We start from the raw sequence: 23,132 nt of genomic DNA on the forward strand, positions 1-23,132 counted from the left end.
AATTGGGCTAGTGGCCTAAATTACTTCCAGCCCAACAGCTGGGAACCATCCGGCCCCAATCCACTATACTTGCCCCTCACGGCAGGCAACTGGCCTACTTCCGATCGGACTCGGCCGAAACCGCGTCTTTCGGCCCGATCTGCTAATCAAACCTCCGCCGCGCCATCCCCAAACCAAACCTCTCTGCTCTGCTCATCCTCTGCTCGATTCCACAGCCCTGCGCTCTCATCTTCCTCCCACCGCCTCCGATTGTCCACCCCCCTGCCCCCCGCTCCTCTCCGATCCCATGGTGATGCCGCATCGCTCCTCCTCCTCCGGCATGCAGAGCATCCGCCGGGAGCTCCAGCGCAGGAGGCCCAAGCACTTGGCGCCCAAGAGCTCGGTCGCCATGAAGCCCTCCGCGCCGCCGCCTCCGCGTGAGAGTGCTCGCTGCACGGGCCGGGAGCCACGCCCTCTTCCACCACGCCTGGAGGTTTCATCGTCCACCGCCTCAAAGTCCCCACCAGGCTCCGCCGCCACCCACGCGCCGCGGCCTCGCCGTCGCTCTTCGCCGCGCCCCACCGTCTTCTCTCCCTCCACGCCGCTGCCGGCGTCTTGCGCCCCATCCTCGGGCGGTTCCGCGTGCCTGTCCACCCTCGGCGCCGACGAGCATCTGAGGCCCGGGACGGAGGTTGGTGTCCGCACGAGGACCACGACGCTAAAGACCGGGGAGGCTCTCGTGCTCTGGCTCCGAGCGATGATCGTGTCCCCCATCCACGGAGGATACGAGGTCGTCTACGACGGAAACTGGCCGCCCGGCGATCCCTACGGCACCGTCCAGGTCCCGCGCCGACACATCAGGATGGTCAAGCCCTCGCCGCCGCCCACGACTCCGCCGCCGTCCCTGCCTCCGTTCAGCGCCACCAGCCCGAGCGCCTCCGCCACCACCGCCACCGTGGCCGCCGCGCGGAAGAAGGAGATGCGTCCCCAGCCGAGGCCGACCACGGCGGGGAAGAGCCTGCGCCTCATCCGCCGCGGCCTCTTGCCGGAGATGGAACGCCAGGCCCGGGCTGACTTGCATGGATACTAGCTGCTGCTTGCTTGATTCCGCTGGACGCCTTGCTTGTTGCCTTGTTGGTTCATGAACAGTCTGATTTTGTTTGATTAGTTCATGAATTATCTCGAGTCTGAAGCGATCGTGTGTTAACTGTCAGGAGAAAATTGCTACCATGGTGTAGAACTGTAGATCCTTTTCTTTTTGGTGATTCTTATGTATGATCGAATTGATCAATCAGATTTATGTGTATGTAACATCCAAAACATGTGAGCTGCACCTTTTAGCATTGGTTAGTGCTTTTTTTTATTACCTTAATATAAGTGGTTCTGTTTTGCTGCTTATTTCTTGCAATCAATCAGAGTTGAACGTAGTTCATGTCTTAATTAAGGAACCTGTCATTATCACAGTTCGCTTGAAATATATGAGTTCATGGCTACTGTTGCAGCTCAGGTTACCAACCTCTGATCGTATAATCAGACGAGGAGGTCAAGCCCAACCAATCTGTAAGCTTTGCCATACCAGAGAAGAATCCATACTGCACATGATCGTATAAATGTTCCTATGCAACTGAACTCTGGCAGAAGATTGCACAGTGGAGCAATTTCACACTCCCTGCAAATGGCCATCGAACAACTGCAAACTGGTGGGCTTCTATGGTTCAGGCAGGGTGATCTTCCAGGGAACTGCACTTACAGGTACTCATCTACACACGCCTGGAACCTATGGAAGCAACGCTGCCGTCGGGTCTTCGACAATAAAGCACTGAACTCAGGACAGCTACTTAACATCATCAAATCAAACAGGACATCATCGCCTATCGGGTTGCTAACATCGATTCAGTTTCCCCCAACATCAATAAACAGACGACCTTAAAAAAACAATAAACAGACTCAAATTTGATATTCTCCTGGCTGCTATTACGTGTACTTTCTGAATGCATACGCCGGTGTACTTTGCTTGCTAATATGTATTGTACCCTTCCGAAGCCAAAAGGTTCTTTTAATGTTCTGTTAAAAAAAAGTCGTTCAATACGTGCTCAACTCAAGAATGGATCGTGACTTTTTTTATAAGCTGATGAAAAAAAGCTCCATTTTCTAGAGGAATTGAGGTCTGCGGGGGGAAGGGTTTAGAGTTTAGACTGCCCTGGGCGAACGTTGAGAGAAAATTCAAACGGGATGATCTCAAAATGGAAATATCTAGGGCCAGATGACCAGATGGATCGATCCACCAGCCCAACAGCAGTTGGAAACCATCAGGCCTTAATCAATTAAACTTGCTACTCACGGAAACTGGCCCATCCAGCGACTTCCGATCGGACTCGTCCAATACCGCGTCGCTCAGCGGCTCGGCCCGATCTGCGAATCATCTGCTTAAATCTCACGCTCCCCCCGTCGCGCGCAATCCCCACCTGTGCTCTCTCGTCTTCCTCCGCTCCTCTGCTCGATCCGACCCATCCACCCACAACTCCACTCTTGCCTTCCTCCCATCGCCTCCGATTGCCCTCCTCCACTCCTCCATCCGGTCCTCCCCGCCGCGCTTCTCCGATCCAACGGTGATGCCGCCTCGCTTCTCCTCTTCCGGCATGCAGAGCATCCGCCGAGAGCTTCAGCACAGGAGGCCCAAGCCCTTGGCACCCAAGAGCTCGGCCGCCAAGAAGACCCCTGCGCCGTCACCGCTGCCGCCTTTTGTGCCCAAACCAAAGAAGCCCCGTCAAAAACCCCTGCCTCCGCTGACGCGTGTCACCGCAGAGGCGTGGGTGTGCGATGCGATTGCCTTGGTCTCTTGGCGAGCTTGGTCGGCGCCGAAGCATGCTGCGAACAGCTCCGGGCTGCGTCACCACCACTCAGCAGCGGCTCGACGGCCTCCTGGAGTCCCGAACCTCCTGCTCATGTGACTCGCACTCGCACCCAGGACGCAGCAATGTCATCATTCATCAACTCATCATGTGTTTTTTTTTAAAAAAAAATTTAACTCATCACGTGGCACCCGGCCTCCCGGCGTCCCCGACGACGGAGCACGCCGGCGAGATCTGCCAGCGGACGGGGTAGGTGGCCACACGGCGTCCGAGCTCGGCGAAAGGCGCACAGCGCACTCGGACCTCTGGGCGACGACGACGACGCGGCTGCAGATCGATCTATCCATTCCAGGGCTCCAGGCTCATCCTCGCCGGCGTACGACTGGAAAGAACACGAGCCGCTTCTGCCGCCGTCGAACCTCGATCCATGTCCACCAGCACGCGCCGCACATCGTGCGTGGTCGGCGACGCCTTCGCGTAGGCGTTATTGATGGCTATGATTGGCGGTGCCTTCCGAGGTCAGACGAGCCCGGCGGGGTCGCCAGCGAGGCGAGCGCGCCGGGGAGCCGAGACCCCAGGGTTGGAGGCGTCTCCTCGGCGACTCCTCCTCGATCGTCTTGTCGACCAGGTGCGGGTTGGAACTGTTAGCAGTCGTCTCCTCTGTGATTCTCTGTATGGAATCATTGCCGGCGGGCCACGATCTGCTTCATTCGTCATTCCTCTTCTACTTTGGTGGCTGGTTGACGTCGTCACTTGCGCAAACGTGTGCTCCATTTACCCACATTTCAACTTGATTTTTCAGACGACACACAGGTCCTAATTGTCAGCTTGTGTTTGGCATCTGTCACTCACTTGCACCTATGTTCCATTTCTCTATCACACCATCCCTATGTTCGATTTCCTGTTAGACCATTTTTTTTAAGTAACACGAATGCTAACTATATTAGAGAAAAAGTCCAACAATGGGCTCATAGCCAAGTTTAATATTGTCTCGATGGCTGCCGTCTCCTCTGCGATTCGCTATCTGCATCGCCGGCGGCCGACGATCTTCGCTTGATTCCTTAACTTTGGCGGCTTGCTGGTTGACGTCGTCACTTTGCGGCATCGTGTACTTGGCTTCATGCAAGTTGTGATTTGCCCCCGTTCGTCTCGATCTCTGGAGCAATCGAGCCCTGACTGCGATTGAATTCTCCGGTTCTCTCCTACTCGGGTGCCCATAGGCCATAGCTCCGGCCAAGTGCCAAATCCTTCTGCCATCGGGAAAGAAGGATGGCGACGGCGGGCGGCATGACATCAAGAAAAGTAAAATCGGCATGAGTGCACTCAGGAAATGGCAAAAACGCAGCAAGCTTTTTCTCGAATATAAAATGTCGTTTCTGATCTGAGACCGCAATACATGTCGCCATTACAGACCGGGCTCCATAATTTGGTTGATAACGAACTTGCCAAATGCTCAAGGTTTTGCTTGTCCCACTCATGTACCTTGCACAGTTCCACTTCGGCAGTATCTGAGCGATCATGTATATTTTCGAAAACAATTCAGCGGATGCATGCTGTCAGTGCTGTTAATCTGAAAAACATGAACAAGCACACGCCACAACGATCTTTTTCAGCATTTGCGGTCATTGTGTTGAGTAACATCCAACAGACTTTTTATCGATTTCATAGAAACAAAAAACATACGAACTGTATCGATGACTGAACAACAACCTCATACGACCTATCTTAAGTAGCAATCCAATCTTAACGATATCGAGCAATGCTCCACAATAGATGTGTATAGCCAGGAAGCCTTTGGCTAGTTCCGTTCATTCTTGAATTTGGAGACCGACCTCTGCGGCTGACGTTCTGCTGAGCTCCTTGATGAAGCCGACGAGCCGCCCGAACTCCATCGCCGACGACCCGCCGTCGGCGATGTCACGCTCCACCTGCTCCGCCAGGGCGCGAGCCGACCTCCTGATCTCATCGGATTCCATGGCCTCCCTCACCGTCCTCTCCACTACGTCCCTCTCGCACACGTCCTTCATGTCCAGCCCGTTCCTCCACACGGCGCCCACGAACCGGCTGTTGATCTGTTGGTCGACGAAGAAGGGCCAGCACACCAACGGCACGCCCTCGGCGACGCCCTCCACCGTCGAGTTCCACCCGGCGTGCGTCAGGAAGCACCCCACGGCGCGGTGCCGGAGCACGTCCCGCTGCGGCGCCCACGGCACGACGAGAGCCCTGTCTTCCCCGACCGCGGCGACGGCTTCCCGGAGCGCGTCGTCCTGGCTCGCCCCGAGCATGTCCGGCCGGAGCACCCAGAGGAACGGGTAGCCGGCGGCGACGAGCCCGCGTAGGAACTCGGTGAACTGCTCGTGGGAGATCACGGTGAGGCTCCCCAGGCTGATGTACACCACGGACCGCTCCGCGTGGCCGTCGAGCCACGCCGTGCACCCGTCGTCGTGGCGCCACAGGCTCGTGGCGGCCGCCGGCGCGGGGAACATGGCGTGGAGCAGCCCGACGGCGAACACGTCGCGCATCTCCTGGGCGAGGTGGGTGAGGGATGAACGCTCTAGGGACGCGGTCGTGTTGAGCATGAGCGCTCTGGCCTTGCGGCTGCGCGCGGTGGCCGCGACCACCGCCTTCAGCAAGGGGTCTTGGTGCGTCTCGGTGAGGGAACGGCACTCGATCGGGAGGTCTCGCCGCCGCAGGAAGCTCTCCATCCCCGGGACGCCGCGGACGGGCTCATCGAGGTCGCCGCCGCCCTCGGGGAACGGGAGCTCGCCGAGCTCGATGAGCCTGGGCACGGACATGTACGCCAGGACGGAGCACGCGCTCACCGTGCGGTACGCGATCGCGGGGACGCCGAGCTCCTCGGCGATCTCCCACGCGAACGGCATGACGCCGTCGGCGACGACGCACGTCACCGGCGGGAACCCGTCATCGGCGCCCCCATCGCGACGCCGCAGCGAGGCGAGCAGGTCGCGGTACGCGGCTCCGCCCGTGGTCCTCAGGGTCTCCATGAGCCGCGGGATGCCGTCCAAGGCGCGGGGGTCGTCGTCGGGGAGGCCGTCGGGGACGGACAGGAAGCGGAGGCGCGGCGAGGCGGCCGCGGCCTCGCGCGCCGCGGCGCCCAGGCGGCGGAGGTTGTGGTCGGTGTGGAGGAACGTGACGTGGAGGCCGGCGCGGAGGAGCCCCGTGGAGAAGTGGAGGAAGCTGTTGAGGTGGCCCTGCGCCGGGACCGGGAACACCAGCACGTGCGCCATGTCCGCCGCCGCCTCCGCCATGTCCGCGCAGATCGACCTGCACTGCTCGTGTCTGCTCCAGCTCGGCGCGGCGGTGGCGTCTATTTAAGGGATGGGATCATGGGATGCGCGCGAGGCATGAGGCGCGGCCCAAAAAACGCCAGACACGCCACGCCACGCGACATGATCAGTGGTGGAACCAACCATGCGGCAGCCAACCAGAGAACGCGCGGCAGCAGCTGCGCCACACGTGTGCCGCGCGAGCCCGGTTTGTGGCACAGGAGACGAGCCCGTTGCCGCCGCCGGGGCGGCGGCGGGCATGGTCGTCGACTCGTCGGTTCGTGGGGAAGCGAATCACGAATGCCTCGGCTGACGGCTGCTCTGCTCCAGGTATACGCTGACCAGAAATGGTGGGTGGAGGTGGCGGCGTGGCGCCAAGTGCAGGAGGAATTTGGATAAGCCACCAGCTACCTCTTTTAGTAAGCCACCCAAATTGAATCTTTGTATCATGTCGTCACGGCTGACTACTGAGTGCAAGTGAAGGTGACCCTGATGTTATTAGATCTCATTTACCATTTTTCTTCTTCCATTTTTCACATTGGAGAACCCTTGCAGGTCACATGGGCGCCTCCTGTTTCTTCCTTCTGGATCGACATCTTCACTATATGCTAACGTTGTGTCTGTTGTGGAGCCCGATTATCATTTAGAGGAAAAAAAATGTAGCTATACTGATGAGGAAGAAGGATGAAGATGGATTTGTGCTGCTACCATTGTAGGAAAATTGAACGGATTTGGATTCTTTCGAGGCCGATATACGACCAAACTTGTGCCACAACCTTTTAATTGTTTCTTGAATACGCAAGAGTGCTAGTATCATCGTATTAAGAAGGAATAGAAATTTCACACAAATTACAAAGCCCTAACGCTGAGCATTGTTCGCAAAAGACATCATCAAAGACAACGGCCAAGAGAGAGAGGGGTTTTTAGTCTAGATACTACGCATGTTCCAGACAACCTAGTCGTATCGCACCGGCCTGAATCCAAAGTTGGATTTCCTGCTTTTTGTCAAAGAGTGGCAACGTTGTGTTTTTACTATGTGAAAAAAAAAATCATCCGGTTTCTTCTCTGCCCTACTCTCTCCGTCCCAAAAAGAATGACTTTTTAGGATTTTTCAGACAGATTAGGCATGAATGAAAAAGACGCATGTACCCTTAGTTCAGTTTGCATATAGAAAATGGAGAAAATATGTTTCCATTTAATCATGCATGCATAAGATTTAAATTCTAGAACATCATTCTTTTTGGAACAAATTTTAAATGCCAAAATATCATTCTTTTTGGTACGGAGAAAGTATGTTACCGTAGCATCATATGTTTTGGTCCTACTATTGCCTCTACTTCCCTCAGGAGGGAAGGTGTTTCCTCCATCTAGTCTGGTATTTGTCCGATTTGTTGAACTGTGTTCTAGGGTCTTTCTTCAAGATGCCATATATAGTGGCTTCAAAATTACAGTTGGCCCTCGATGGCTTTACCTAGATAAGAGGAGCATGGGATGTGATGACTAGGGCCTATGTGGTTTTTGATGTAATTCAATGTTTCTTTGAGGTCCTATACACTGGGCTTGATGCGATAAAATCCATCTTTTTTAAAAAAATAATTGTTATTGTTACTATAAAAAAAAGTTTCTTTCGATTGCGTTGGGAACTATACTTTCAGGTTGAGCATCTAATAGTTTTCCTACTTTAATGGCATGCCATGTAAGTCCAAAGACATTCCAGAGCTATAAATCCATGAAAAATGTCGTTTTTGATTTTTTTAAAATATTATCCTGGTAAGTACTCGTGTATTTCTTATCACAGACCATGGATAAATCATTAAAAGAAATTACGTAAGCCTAAATTGTTCTGCTGTGAACAGAAATCACCAGGCCTCCCAATGGACAAAAATGGATAAATCCAGATGGTCTGCTGAACACAAATGTCACCATCCACCTGGCAGAAAAAGTGCAGCTGACGTCGTGCCTGCGCCAGCTCCAGCGGGCCCACTAGCAGGTCCTCTCCGGCCACATGCGCACCAGTCAGGCTCCCGGATAAGATGATAATTCGAGCCAAAAATATCATCACACACCTACACAAGGCAGGGCGCGCGCGCGGCGTCGTCGTCGTCGTCATAGCACAGCTGCACAAGGAGCACCGCCTCGCACACCGCCGGAAAATGGGATCCGCCGTGCAGCTCATCGGCCTCCTCGGCGTCTCCTCACCTCCTCTCGCCCAGTCCCACTGCAGCTGCAGCGGCGGCGCCAAGAAGCAGGTCTGCTCGCTCCGCGCGCCGCGGCAGCAGAGTCGGCGCCGCCTCCGCGTCGCCCACGCCGTCGAGATGGGCGCGCCCGGCTCCGCCGGCGCGCCGGAGGAGGAGGTGGAGGAGCCGTCCGTCGACTTCGCGTTCGTCAGCGTGAGTTCTCTCGGGCCTAGGCTTTCAGACGACGTTGCACACTCTGGTTTTCTTCATTGCGAATTACTAGCTGACGCCGCTTGGCTCGCGCGGTGCGATGCCTATGCAGCCGCGGCTGCTGCCGGACGGGACGCCGGACGTGCACTACCGGACGGCGCGCGGCGGGCAGAAGCTCCGGGACATCATGCTCGAGGGCTACATCGACCTCTACGGGCCCTACGTGAGCCGCCGCCGGCGATGTCGCTCTCGCTTGTTCACCGTGCTTGCACTTGCACCTGCACAAACTGATTGGTTCTCGCTGCTGCTCTCTGTTGCTGCAGGATAAGTTCCTTCTCAACTGCTCAGGAGGCGGCGTGTGCGGGACCTGCATCGTCGAGGTAAATACGGAATTCATTCAGAAGTTCAGAAGTAAACGAGTCTCATCTTAGCTTTGATTTGTGGTGCAATGTTGCGTGAGGATTAGCATTTTGTGGGTGTGATCACTTTATCTCAATCTCAGTCAGGGGCCTCATGCTGCAGTCAGAGCTAGTGCCATTTGATCATAAGCTTATACGGAATCCTGATCCAATGACCAATTAACCCAAAGAGAGCTGGGCCTAACACTTTGACCCTTCGCTAATTTTACAGGTGGTTGAAGGCAAGGAAATGCTTTCTCCAAAAACCGAAAAGGAAAAGGAGATGCTCAAAAGGGTTTGTAGAACAAACTCCCTCCTCTGTTCATCAGAAGCAGCCGTTGCAAAATCCTTTTTTTCTTAAACAATAAAAAAGAAAATTCGCTGCATCATGCTCTGAACTCTGAACTGAGAACTGAACGTGTGTTGTTTGTGCTAAACTTTGTCCGGCCTTCTTCAGAAACCCAAGACGTGGAGATTGGCTTGCCAGGCTACGGTCGGCAATGCAGATTCAACTGGACAGGTATGAACAGATAAATGCTTCTTACTGTAGCTTTCACACACTGTATTACCAGAAGTAAAAGAAAACCAAGCTACCAATTCAGAATTTCTTTATACGAAATTCATTCTAAAAATTTGTTGTGATTGTGCACATCCAGTTCTTATATACTACTCCCTCTGTTTCAAATTGTAGATCATTTTAGCTTTTCTAGGTTTATAGATATTATTATGCATCTAGATACAAAGATTATGCATCTAGAAATACCAAAAACGATCTACAATTTGGAACGAAGGGAGTACCGGTCCACAATATCCTTGCAGTGCCGCTTCATGTTTTTTTCAGAAGACAATAGCATTGACAGCATGCCCCTGATTTGTTGCTTGCGCAGATGGTCATTCAGCAATTGCCAGAGTGGAAGATACATGAGTGGGACAAGCAGAAGTAATTGACTGGTCTTAAAATGTACTCATGCGGCCATATATAGAGTAGAATGCCATGAACACTGGAAGTGGAGAAGCAATTGATCGGTAGAATAACTGGTGAAGGTTTATGAAGCTTTTGATACTCCATGCAAAGATCTTAAGCGTTCTTTATTTTTTTTTCGTAGCAACCAAGTGTAGCATGGATGCAATTAGCCTCCTTCGGTTACTTGCTCACTTATTCAAAAGAAGAGATGGCAACATGTTCATGGTCTTCGAAAGATCCGTATTTATTTTGAGAAAAATTGTCATAAATCTCCGAACAACTCTAATTTCATTGTTTTGTTTGTGAAATATAGTACCATACATATGCTCGCGCAACCTTCACCATATAAGCACCTTCGATAGACTAAACTGGTATATCTTGAGATTGACGAAATCATCTAAAACAAATTCCAAAAAAATATGAGCACTCGTGTCGAGTCAAGAGCTTGAACTCTGGTGGGCAAGTTCCACCACAAGTAACCTTAACAGTGATCTATGCTCAGTTCAATGCGTGAATTGAGCTATGCTCATTTCAGTGCTCAATAATATCACCTCAATGTCTAAATGACAGCTGAGCTGCATACATGCATGCTATGACTAATTGAAGGGGCAGAGATGGAAGATGTGTGTGAATTAGACGTAGTGGCTAGAACAAATGCGTGATTGTTAATTCTCCACCGCCTTTTGGACAGTGACTTTCTTCCTTCTTGTTTTGGCGTAGAGAATAGGTGCTACTCCATATCCTTGGGCACCAAGCCGTTTACCCAAATGGAGTGCGAGAAGAGAGCTTTGACCTTCGTTCTTCTTGCCCCTTCTTCAGAGAAGTCAAGAATTAGCGTGGGCCGCCCGCAGCCGGCGTTGCGGACAGCGAATACTTCTCCAACCCACCACCACAGCACCACTGTCAGAAGTAGCCAGGCACAGAGGAGAGGGACAACAGACCACCCACTCCGATCAACTGCAGCTACAGCCCCCTTCAACTGCCGGTCGGCCGTCGCCGTCCATGGCGACGGCGCACGTACTCGTCTTCCCGTTCCCGATACAGGGCCACATCAACTGTATGCTCCACTTCGCCACCACCCTCGTGGATGCCGGCGTCCACGTCACCTTCCTCCACACCGAGCACAACCTCCGCCGCCTCGGCGGCCGTGCCTCCTCCGCGGCCGGGTCGCCGCGCCTCCGCTTCCTGGCCGTCCCGGACGGGCTCCCCGACGACCACCCCCGCTCGGCGTCCGCACTCCCGGAGCTCTACAAGTCCCTGGCGGCGGGGGCCACAGGCCCGTACCGTGCTCTGCTCGCGCCGTCGTCCATTGGTACCAGCCTTGCTGCTGGTGCCGGCGTTGACCTCACCGGCGGCTTCCCGCCGGTGACGTGCCTTGTCGCCGATGGCTTGCTGCCTTGGGCCATCGACGTCGCCGAGGAGCTCCGCGTCCCGGCGATCGTCTTCCGCACGGCCAGCGCCGGCAGCTTCTTGGCCTTCCTGTCCGCGCCCAAGCTCTTCGAGCTCGGCGAGCTCCCCTTCCCCGCTGGCAGCGACCTCGACGAGCCGGTGAGCGGCGTTCCGGGAATGGAGAGCTTCCTGCGGCGACGAGATCTCCCAGGCCATTGCCGCCGAAACGACACCGACGACGTCAGCCCGGCGCTGCGCGCGCTCGCCAAGCTCTCCGCTGACGCCAGCAAGGCGCGGGCGCTCATACTCAACACCACCGCCACCCTGGAGCGGTCAGCGCTCGCGCACATCGCGCCACGTATGCAGGACTTGTTCGCCGTCGGGCCTCTGCACGCAATGTCCCCAGCGTCGGCAGCGGGCGGCAGCTGCTGCGCGACAGCGCGAGGACGACGGCTGCATGGCGTGGCTCGACGGCCTATCCGACAAGTCCGTCGTGTACGCGAGCTTGGGGAGCCTCGCTACCATCTCTCGCGAGCAGTTCACCGAGTTCTTCTCCGGGCTCGTCGCCGCAGGCTACCCGTTCCTCTGGGTGCTCCGGTCGGACATGGTCAAGGCGAGCCCGGACGCCGCCGCTCTCCGAGAAGCTGTCGTCAGGGAGGCCGGGGACGGCAAGGCCCGCGTCGTGGCGTGGGCGCCGCAGCGAGACGTGCTGCGGCACCGCGCCATGGGTTGCTTCCTGACCCACGCCGGGTGGAACTCGACGCTGGAAGCCGTCGTCGCGGGCGTGCCGACGGTGTGCAGGCCGATCTCCTCGGACCAGCAGACCAACAGCCGGTTCGTGGGCGCCGTGTGGAGGACGGGGCTGGACATGAAGGACGTGTGCGACAGGGCCGTCGTGGAGAGGACGGTGAGGGAGGCCATGGAGTCCGGTGAGATCAGGCGGTCGGCGCAGGCTCTTCTCCACCACCGCAAAGCTCCGGCAAGCTTTTTAGGATTCAGGATTTGGGAGTGCATAGGAAGAGGTAAGTGGATCACAGCTGTCCGACTTTTATCCGGCGGCCACAATTCTGAGTGTTGTGAGTTCCTCCAACACTTTAGTACTATTACATATATAACCCTGAAAATTTTAAAAATCAGGCGCTGAAGCTTCCAACTCAAAATTGAATTTCCAAAAAAAGTTGAGGATGCTAATTCAGAATTTCTGAGAACTTTGGACTAGGTACAGGGCTTACACCTACAAAATGTAGCAGTCATCTTCCCCTCCTCCGGTGTAGCACCGCTTCCCTGGCAGGTGGTTATCACTGAGTGAGTGAGTGGCTTGGGAAGGAAATAAGAATTTCAAGAATTTTGTCCAGCCGATGACTAGTCAATCACACTCAGGAAGTAGCCAAACGCATGCAGCCACGAGCAGAGGACGCTCCTTGCGACCGTGACGGCCGGCGAAGAAGCGGCCGTCGGCCAAACTAACGCCATTCATTGAGGTCCACATGACATGACTTAAACAAATTTGACAGCCACCTACCACTCCGTTGGAGCTTGCACGTCCAGCCAAGATCAATCGAAAACCCACCTCAGGTCGCCTGCTAGCGCCCCTACCCGCGCCGCCCGCCTGCCCCGTCAATCGGCGAGAGACATGGAGGCGGCGCACGTGCTGGTGTTCCCGGTCCCGGTGCAGGGCCACATCAACGCCATGCTCCCATTCGCTGCCGCTCTCCTCGACGCCGGCGCCCACGTCACATTCCTCCACACCGACCACAACCTCCGCCGCGTCGGCCGAGCCGCCTCCGTGGCCAGCTCGCCGCGCCTCCGCTTCCTCTCCATCCCGGACGGCCTCCCCGACGACAGCCGGCGCTCGGTGGGCGACCTAGGGGAGCTCGACAGGTCGCTGCGGGAGGTGGGCTCCGTCAGGTACCGTGCTCTGTTCGCATCTCTGTTGTCTGCAGGGAGCCCGAACCGAGCTGGCGCCGATGACGAGCACCGCTTCCCGCCGTTGACCTGCGTCGTCGCCGATGGCCTGATGCCTTGGGCGATCGACATTGCCGAGGAGCTCGGCGTCCCGGCTCTCGCCTTCCGCACGTCCAGCGCCTGCAGCTTCTTGGCCTTCATGTCCGCCCCCGGGCTCTTCGAGCTTGGGGACCTCCCCTTCCCTGCAGGCGGCGACCTCGACGAGCCGGTCCGTGGAGTTCCGGGTATGGAGAGCTTCCTTCGCCGCCGGGATCTTCCAAGTTCTTTCCGCCGTCGCGGTGACACCGACGACGTCGACCCAAGTCTTCACGTGGTCGCCAAGGCCTCCGCGCACTGCGGCAAGGCACGGGCGCTCGTGCTCAACACGGCCGCCTCCCTGGAGCGGTCGGCGCTCGCGCACATCGCGCCCCGCATGCGCGACTTGTTCTCCATCGGGCCTCTCCACGCGATGTCGCCGGCGCTAGCGGCGTCCTGCAGCTTGTGGCGCGAGGACGACGGCTGCTTGGCCTGGCTCGACGGCCAGGCGGATCGGTCCGTGGTGTACGTCAGCTTGGGGAGCTTCACCGTCATCTCCCGCGAACAATTCAAGGAGTTCTTGTCCGGGATCGCCGCCACCGGCTACCCGTTCCTCTGGGTGCTCCGACCGGACATGGTCTGGGCAAGCCAGGATGGCGTCCTCCACGAAGCGGCGATGGCGGCCGCAGGAGACGGCAAGGCACGTATCGTGGCGTGGGCGCCGCAGCGAGACGTGCTGCGGCACCGGGCGGTGGGGTGCTTCCTGACGCACGCCGGGTGGAACTCGACGCTGGAGGCCGTCGTGGAGGGCGTGCCGATGGTGTGCTGGCCCTTCTTCGCCGACCAGCATGTCAACAGCCGGTTCGTCGGCGCCGTGTGGAGGAACGGGCTGGACATGAAGGACGTGTGCGAGAGGGGCGTGGTGGAGAGGACGGTGAGGGAGGCGATGGAATCTGATGAGATCAGGCGGGCAGCGCAGGCTCTGGCGCAGCTGGTGAAGCGCGACGTCGCTGCCGGAGGGTCGTCGGCGACGGAGTTAGAGCGGCTCGTCGGGTTCATCAGGGAGCTAAGCGCGTCGAAGGCGACACGCGGTCTCGGTCAGTGAACGAAGGATCTTTTTTCCGAGATAGAAAGAGGGTCAATGACAGATAATTCAGATATGTAAATGCAACAAGCAGCCTTTACTCTGTTTATAATTTTTTCCCCCCGGACTCCTGGTGGTTTTCAAATCTCGGTGTTATTGATTCTGATCGGTCTGAGGCTGAGGTAGACTTGGAACGAATGTTGAATTTTACTCCCTCCATCCTAATTGCATGTCATTTTGACTTTTCTAAATACATATACCTACAGTTTGATACGGAGGTTGTCTAGCCTTAGGATTTTTGACAATGATATGGATATACTCAACTCCAAACATAGGCCCTGTTTGTATCCGCTTATTTCCCGCTTATCCGTGGAAATAAGTCATAAGCCCACCCAAACGTCTAGCTTATTTTCCGCTTACCCCCCAAGCCGCTTAGTCCACAATCCAAAAACCAACTGGGGCACCGCTTATCCAGTAAGCGGGCTCAGGGGCGCTTCTCGGGTAAGCATCGGGTTTCCCCCCCCCCCCCCCCGATACCCCCACCGACACCTGCCGTCCGCTCCCCGCGCCCGCCGCCGGGTGCTTCCGCTGCCCGCCACCCTCCGACCAGCGCCGGCTCCACCCGCCGCCCGCCTTCCTCCACCGGATCCCATCCACACGTCCCCCCCTGTTCCACCGGATCCCTCAGCTCGTGTCATCCCTGCCCACCTCCCTTCCTCCGGCGCCGCCCCAGGGCTTGGCCACCGCCCGCCCCTGCCCTCCTCCCTTCCTCTAGCACCGCCCCTGAGCTTGGACCCCGCCACCGGCCGCCCCTGTGGTGATGCTTTGGTTGGCATCCTTGGTGCTGCAACGCGTACTGGTTAGATTAGTACTTCGAATCGTATTTATGAGCTTGTGTCTTCGATTCAAATATGATGATGAAGTTTGATAGATCTAAGTGTATGGTCTGTTTATTGGCTCGGTTTGTCTTTGTTCCTAGATAATTCTGTACGACTATGATCTTATTCTTCAACTCACCAAGGTGAATTTCAGTCTAACTGAGCAGCATGGATATAGCATTTGTCTGTGCCTAATGTGCATATCCGTGAGTCTTCATCTGGTAGTCTCTGTACTAACAGGTTGGCTTTGGTTGTTGTAAACTTGGCACTCTGCAGATGTTGGATCTGTATTATAGTGAGCGTGGGAGGTGCCCTTTCTTAGTATCATATTTTATCTGAATTAGTTATTTTGTCAGTTTGATAACAACTGTGCAGATGGTGGTGGTGCTGCTTTAGGAGATGATATGGATATGGGTGTATTGCGTGATACTATTGTTGTCGCTATGATTTCGTAATTCGTTGTTGTACCCATGATAGATGTTTCCATACTAGATCGATCTATCATATGAATTTCATATTATTGTAATGCAATTTCTATTTAACAAACTTCGGTAGAATTATTGTCTTCTCCTCAGATTCACAACAAAAATGAGCTATTATCAGCCTCAGGGGTATTCAGGTCAATTTACCAGTCAGGACAGACAATCGACACAAAATAATCAGGATTGCCAAACACCTAGCTTATTCAGACAACGGATTCTTTTGCCAGACAAGCGAGTTCCAGAAAAGCGTATACAAACAGGGCCATAGTGTTACTCAGTAGTATACTTTTACTATATTTTATAAACGATTTGAAGCAAACAGACCTGTAATTGAGTTATACTCCGATCCAGAGACCGTGCCAAAAGCACTTATCTAGCGGGTGTTTGTATACGAGGTGCTAAACTTTAGCAGGGTCACATCGGATATTCGGATGCTAATTAGAAAGACTAAACATGAGCTAATTACAAAATAAATTGCATAGATGGAGTCTAATTCGCGAGACGAATCTATTAAAGCTAATTAATCCATCTTTAGCAAATGGTTACTGTAGCACCACATTGTCAAATCATGGACTAATTAGGCTTAATAGATTTGTCTCGCGAATTAGACTCCATCTTTGCAATTAGTTTTGTAATTAGACTATGTTTAATACTCCTAATTAGTATCAAAACATCCGATGTGACAAGTGCTAAAGTTTAGCATGGTGTTCCCAAACACCCGCTATGACTAGAGGTCTAACCCACCGACGCCGGCCGCGCACCTACGGTATCTATCCTAGACGTCATTTTGTTTTCCCATCTTTTACTTAGGGGGTGTTTGGGAACACCCTATTAAAGTTTAACACCTGTCACATCGAATGTTTGGATACTAATTAGGAGTACTAAACATAAGCTAATTACAAAACTAATTGCATAGATAGAGTATAATTCGCGAGACGAATCTATTAAGCCTAATTAGTCCATGATTTGACAATGTGGTGCTACAGTAACCATTTGCTAAAGATGGATTAATTAGCCTTTAATAGATTCGTCTCGCGAATTAGCACACAGTCTCTGCAATTAATGTTATAATTAGCTCATGTTTAGTTCTCCTAATTAGCATCCGAACATCCGATATGACACTGTTAAAGTTTAGCACCTCGTATCCCAAACAGCCCCTTAGGCATGCTAGGATTAGGTGGTGTTGGTGTAGCACTGTAATTGACTGTGGATCCAATCTAAAGCGTAGAGCAAAGTTAGGAGTTCTTTTCATTTTTTTTTTAATAAAAAGAGAGCTACTTAATCTCGTAACGGAGACTTTATATATAACCAGCGGAATGTTTACGTAGTATGTTTTTCCTGTATCAAGATTGTTCTGGCATTTATCATCTCTTCCTACCTCTTCTGTCGTGCACCTCTTTGCCCCTTCCTGTTAGCCTATAGATTTGTTTCTAAGCCGGATTAGGATATGCAGGCAAGTATGAAAAGAGGAGACTGCAACGGAGTCAGGTCACAAGTTCCCTGCTCCTCCCAAATCTCCCCATGTTGCATACTGAATTACTGATGAAGCGACGGGCTCCTTTGCGTTGTTCTATTTTGATCGTCTGATCGATCTAGGCATGCTATTGTTTACCTCCACACATTCATTTTTGTTTGAAATGTGTTAGCCTCAGCCTGGAGTTTCAGTATCCTGTCTGCCAGCTTCTGAGTTCTGACTTACTGTTGTGTCTCTGACAGATTTTGCGGTTGACCAAGAGTCAGCATTTTTTCTCATCCATGCTTTATAAAGGTGATGAAGTTGGACCCATCCAGTACCAAGATGATACCATTGATCATTATCTGTTAATACTCTTGCACATATCATGATTCATGTTGCTGATTTTTTTGGTGTGTGCTTGTGTGTGTGTGTATAATGAAAGAGCTTTTTTAATAGGAAATAGTTTTGTTTTTGTCAGAACCCAAGTTTTTCGAAACGGCTGCCAAGAGTTCCGCTGAACATGTATTAATCCAAGTTAGCTTATTTGCTAGTCTTGATATTCGCAAGCTGAACCTCGTTTGAAATAATCGTATCCTTTCTTTTATGGTTTATTTGAGCTATATGACGTCTGTGATCTTTTGTGGTCCCATGTTCATCGATTACGGGTCGTCAGCGTATCGGTATTTTCGATGGTTTGTTTGGCCGTTAGCAAGAAGAACTCTGCTAGTCTTGATCGTTCGGTGATGAGTTTATTGGACGGCCAAAAAGAAAATTCAGGGTGGAGAATCTCAATCACTCCACGTCTCCACTCAGCGACTATGTAATTTTAAATTAAAAGTTGACTTTTGCTGTGAGCCATAAAAAACTATGTCTTCGTTAGGAACACTACAATTCTACGGACATTTGCTGGAAGACATCAGGGCTCATATAATATCATTTTCACCTCGGATAGGTGACAACGTATTAATCTGGACAAGAATACCCCTGCCCTACACGAACGAACTGGGATCCATCCTACACACACAATGGCACAAATCACCACAAAATCAACGCATGGTTCGATTTACTTCGTAACAATGAGCCTAATTGCAAAATACCGAGCCTAATCTGCCCAAAGTTAGTACTAACCCTAGGGTAAATTGGGAGAAGACGCACCCGTCGAGAACCCATGAAAGACTGGCATCCTCATGCGGGAAAATCTCGTTGAGGTTGCAGCCGAGGCCACCGGGGTTCCCGGTCCCGGCGCAGGGCCACATCAACGCCATGCTCCCCTTCGCCGCCGCGCTCGTCGACGCCGGCGTCTTCGTCACGTTCCTCCACACGGACCACAACTTCCGCCGCGCGTCCTCCGTGGCCGGTTCGCCGCGCCTCCGCTTCCTGTCCATCCCGGATGGCCTGGCCGACGACCACCCACGCTCGCTGGGCGACATGCCGGAGTTCGACAGGTCCCTCCGGGAGGTGGGCGCCGTAAGGTACCGTTCTCTGCTTGCGTCTTTGTCGTCTGCAGGGCGCCAGAGCCAAGCTGGCAGTGACGGCGCCGATGATGGCCATAGCTTCCCGCCGGTGACCTGCGTCGTTGCCGATGGCCTACTAACTTGGGCGATCGACACTGCCGAGGAGCTCGGCGTGCCGGCGCTCGCCTTTCGCACGTCCAGCGCGTCCACTGGCCTACCGGACCGTTCCCAAGCTTGTCGAGCTCGGCGAGATCCCCTTCCCTGCAGGCGGCGACCTCGACGAGGCCATCCGTGGCGTTCCGGGGATGGAGAGCTTCCTGCGCCGACGTGATCTTCCAAGCGTGTTCAGCTGTCGCGGTGACATCGACGGCGGCGTCGATCTCGATCCCGTTCTGCACCTGCTCGCCAAGGCCACCACGCATAGCAGCAAGGTTCGGGCGCTCGTATTCAACACAAGTGCTTCCCTTGAGGGGCCGGCGCTCGCGCACATCGCGCCGCGCATGCGCGACGTGTTCGCCATCGGCCCTGTCCACGCCATGCCCTCGTCGGCGTTGGCGCCGGCCTCGAGCCTGTGGAGCGAGGACGACGGGTGCATCGCGTGGCTCGACGCCATGCCGACCGATCCGTCGTGTACGTGAGCTTGGGGAGCCTCGCCGTCATCAGGCACGATCAGTTCACGGAGTTCCTGTCCGGCCTCGTCGCCGCCGGCTACCCCTTCCTCTGGGTGCTCCGGCCGGACATGGTGGGGGCGAGCCGAGACCACGACACCCCCGCTTCCCAGGAAGCCATCCGAGCTGTTGGAGAGAACAAGGCCCGAGCTGTGGTGAAGCGGGACGTCGCCGACGGGGGATCATCGGCGAGGGAGTTCGAGCGGCTCGTCAGGTTCATCAAGGAGCTCAGCATGGAAGATGCCAGGCCCGATCACAAAAATGGAAGGGTTTAGGGGTGTACCTTGGGTATGTTCATGCTTAGCTGTTGTTTCTGGCTGCCAACAATGGACCTGCATCACGATGCAAGTTTTAAGACCCTGAGGCGTGGCACATGTTTTTTTTGTTATATTCGTGTCGATCTCTACACCGTATCGTGCTTTAGAATCATTTTTATTGCACTTGGTGCGGATCTCCAAGAATGGAACAGAAAAAATAGATATGTCCAAGTGTTTATGTTGATAACATATGATTTTTTTTATCAAGTGTACGAAGTCATCAAAACCGTACCCATTCCGTGAACACACCCGCTACGTCCCCATGTAGAAGGCGTTTTGTATAAATATTCAAATGGATTTGATTTCTCTAACGGGCGTGTGAAATCCCAACCGGTGGTTATACTCTCTAGCAGTAGTGTACATGCCCTCATGCAAATACTGAGATGTTGTTTTCTTGCGCCTATTATGTACGAAGAAAAAATTGGAAATTAAGAGCTGAGGCCTAAATAAAATTTAACTAGCGGATTAAGCGTAGCTCAGGTGATTAGATTTCTCGTGGTGAAATCTGCTTAACAAGGTTTGAGTTCTCGACTCGGCATTGGTGCTCGTATTTTTCTGTATACAGGATTTAACTGGCGCTCTTCTTTTAGACGACACGCCGCTCGATAACGAAACGTCAGTGGCGACTTCATCGATCTCGAGGATCTGCCAAGTACGTCTGTGCTGTGTTTCAAAAAAGAAAAAGAAAAATTGAGGATGCTAATTCATAATTTCTGATAACTTTGGACTGGTACATGACTTCGGCCTTATTTCGATCCCGGCTTTATTTAGATCAATTAAATATTCGTGAGCTTGTGCCTCGAGGCTTTTTAAAAGCTGTTGCTGATCTAAATGGTCCTCCTTTTAGTCTGACTTTTATAATCCCACGAACTACAAGTAAACTTTCACAATCTCTAGCCAATTCAAAGGCCTCTTCAATACAAGTGGTTGAGGGTTAAGGGTACCCACGGGTTCCTACCGACCAGTCTGATCGGTCCTGATAGGTGGGGCTGCCCGATCATGCCGTGCGGGCTAAGGCACGAAGATAGGTGGAGCACAAGTCCAGAGATCAGGCGAATGGATTCTGCCTGGATATCACGGGATACTTGTTCTAAATCGACTCAGATTGCTTTACATATAACAATGGACTAGGATTAGATCCTATCCGATTGTAACTCTAGGTTGTCAGCCTATATAAGGCGGCCATGGACGTCCCCCGAGGGTACCGCACGTTAACTCTTTGCACCTGCGATCAACAATACAATCCACTAGAATATAGGACGTAGGGTATTACTCTCCAGAGACCCGAACCTGTCTAAACCTTGCGTCCCTATGTTACCATTTGAGTTCTTGATCTTACGATCTCCCTTGCCTACAAATCTACCACCTGAATAACCTCCTGGTAGACTGTCGGTCACTAAATCTGACGGTGGTTCTAGTTTTCCTTTCTCCTATGGAACCAGCTCATATGCACCGTGAGGTTCAGAGGTTGATTCCATATGGAACCAGTTCCCATGCAATATAATTTAAGCAGAGTAGGAGGGAGAGGGAGAGGCATGGGGTCCTACTTATAAGTTCAGACCCTTATTAGGTAATATAACATGTGACATCAAATTATGGTGGGCTAGGTCTAAGGAACTGGGTGGTTCAATGGTTATATGAACTGAAGATGCCCTTTAACATATGTCCTTGCACCTACGAAACGTGGTGGTCAACAAGCTCCAGTCATCTTCCCTGCCTCGGATAGCACCACTCCCATACGTGATAACTACTACTTCTTCCGTTCTAAATTACTATTTATTTTTACTTTTCTAGATACATAAGTTTGCTACATAGCTAGACATAATATATATCTAAATGAAAACTAAAACGAATAATAATTTGAGATGGAGGGAGCAGTCAACGAGCAGAGGACCTCCTGAGGGGAGTATGGAAGTATGGAACTCACTCAGAAGTAGCCAAACACATTTTCCCTAGCGGGATCGCCAAAATATGTTGGCGCTAAAATCGGACCAACACACAAACGCACTCGAATGTGCAGCGCGCAAAGCCGCTCCTTGCAGCGCCTCCGCGAGATCTGATCAGACCAATTTTAGAACCCGGTCAGATTGGTTTCGCCGAATCTCCAGCGAAACTCCAACGAGCGCCCGCCCGAGAGGGATCCCGTCGGGACAAGCGCACCTTGGGTTGCCCTAGGCTCGGCAGGCCAGCTAGAACGCCTCCTCATGCCATGGAGATAGGAGAATAACAGCACATATGGTTGGAAAAGTAGGTAAAAGATAGATTGAATTGTGATTGATTGGATTTCCTCAAACGGTCGTGGCCCTTTATATTTATAGGGAGAAGAGATCTTGCCCCTAATAGAGTCAAAATTCTAACAAATCTCGTGCAAAGATACAACTCATACTCGGAGTCTACAGACCCAAACTGGTCTGACTGGTTGTGCAAACCGGTCTGACCTGTCTCCTCAGGGGCAGATCTTTCCAAGGTCATAACTCTCTCATCCAAATTCCATATCGAATGTTCTATATATGAATTTTGATCTACTTGACAAGAGCTACACAATGGTAAAGTCCAATTTACATTTGGAGTACTTTTACCAAACTGGTCTGACCGGTTGGGAGATCGGTTCAGAGACCTGATCGTCCAGATCTGCCAATTTTGACCTCGAACACATGCCCCCTATTTTATGACAAAGCTTGCGTGCCAGAAAATATTCTCAATAGTCAAAATTGTCTAAGGACGATAATAAGCAATACATCGCCCATATGACGGTCTCCGAACCCTTTATGGATGCTAATGTAACTGAAATAATATTCTAACAAGTACAACATCATATAAAACATCTACTTTCGTCTCTGAAACATCTAAGCATATCTAATAACTGAAATCTTGATGTGACCATGGCGGCCAACTATGGCTCCTTGGTAAGTCATAAGCATAATATTGATAATTATAAAATGAAGACCAAGGATTATACTAAAATCATGGATTATAATTAGATATACCTGAATACGCACTCCACAGCATATGCATCGAAAGAATAAATGATGAAGACCAATGAGAGGACCGTTGATGCTTTTTTGCCCCTGGTGATAAAGAATCGCTACTTTGATTGTCTCCTAACCTTTTGTTTTTCTTCTGCTTGGCTATTTTCTGATATTTATGTAACAATTCAGCAACATTTAGCTTCTTCGTCATCACTTGTTCTTTGGTATGACACTTTCAGCTCTGCCAGAATTTCTGGCAAGACCGATCGAACCGGTTTAGACGCCGGTTAGACCGATTCCTTCAGAACCAGCCACTTTGAGGTCATCTTACCCCCCAGCTGAACTTAGTTGTCGTTCAACTTTTTTTGTTTAAAACTTGTTCAACATCAGGGACAATCTGATCAATAGAACTAGCTAATATTTTTTTAATGATCGGCTTTTCTATGTCTAGTGTCAAATCTGAATTTTTATTTAATCTATCATCTTTTTGACACGATAGACTTACTTGATCACATTACGCTTATTTTTCTGCATAGACCGATTCTTTTAATCAAAACGGTCGTTACGTATGGGTGGTGGCTCATTATT

General features: G+C 52.4%; 4 protein-coding genes and 2 pseudogenes across 4 annotated transcripts; 5 read left to right on the forward strand and 1 right to left on the reverse strand.

Annotated features, from left to right (window-relative positions):
• The first annotated feature begins 286 nt into the window (after positions 1-286).
• On the forward strand, positions 287-1,069 carry LOC101772378 (proline-rich receptor-like protein kinase PERK14). Its single transcript, XM_004959626.1, has one exon. It carries the CDS (start codon positions 287-289, stop codon positions 1,067-1,069), a length of 783 nt encoding a protein of 260 aa, XP_004959683.1.
• Positions 1,070-4,461: 3,392 nt separating this feature from the next.
• On the reverse strand, positions 4,462-6,455 carry LOC101771811 (7-deoxyloganetic acid glucosyltransferase). Its single transcript, XM_012843845.2, has one exon. It carries the CDS (start codon positions 6,098-6,100, stop codon positions 4,640-4,642), a length of 1,461 nt encoding a protein of 486 aa, XP_012699299.1. The 5' UTR covers positions 6,101-6,455; the 3' UTR covers positions 4,462-4,639.
• Positions 6,456-8,177: 1,722 nt separating this feature from the next.
• LOC101772218 (photosynthetic NDH subunit of subcomplex B 3, chloroplastic) lies at positions 8,178-10,153 on the forward strand. The gene is made up of 6 exons (XM_004957665.4): positions 8,178-8,508; positions 8,618-8,728; positions 8,829-8,885; positions 9,136-9,198; positions 9,361-9,423; positions 9,791-10,153. Exons 1-6 carry the CDS (start codon positions 8,272-8,274, stop codon positions 9,845-9,847), a joined length of 588 nt encoding a protein of 195 aa, XP_004957722.1. The 5' UTR covers positions 8,178-8,271; the 3' UTR covers positions 9,848-10,153.
• Positions 10,154-10,284: 131 nt separating this feature from the next.
• On the forward strand, positions 10,285-12,419 carry LOC101772786 (annotated as a pseudogene).
• A 31-nt stretch (positions 12,420-12,450) lies between these two features.
• On the forward strand, positions 12,451-14,483 carry LOC101772622 (7-deoxyloganetic acid glucosyltransferase). The gene has a single exon (XM_004957666.3). It carries the CDS (start codon positions 12,890-12,892, stop codon positions 14,339-14,341), a length of 1,452 nt encoding a protein of 483 aa, XP_004957723.1. The 5' UTR covers positions 12,451-12,889; the 3' UTR covers positions 14,342-14,483.
• A 3,748-nt stretch (positions 14,484-18,231) lies between these two features.
• On the forward strand, positions 18,232-19,622 carry LOC101773198 (annotated as a pseudogene).
• Positions 19,623-23,132: the final 3,510 nt, after the last annotated feature.

This window comes from Setaria italica, chromosome II (genome assembly GCF_000263155.2).
Source record: "Setaria italica strain Yugu1 chromosome II, Setaria_italica_v2.0, whole genome shotgun sequence".
In the NCBI taxonomy this organism is placed as follows: Eukaryota; Viridiplantae; Streptophyta; class Magnoliopsida; order Poales; family Poaceae; genus Setaria; species Setaria italica.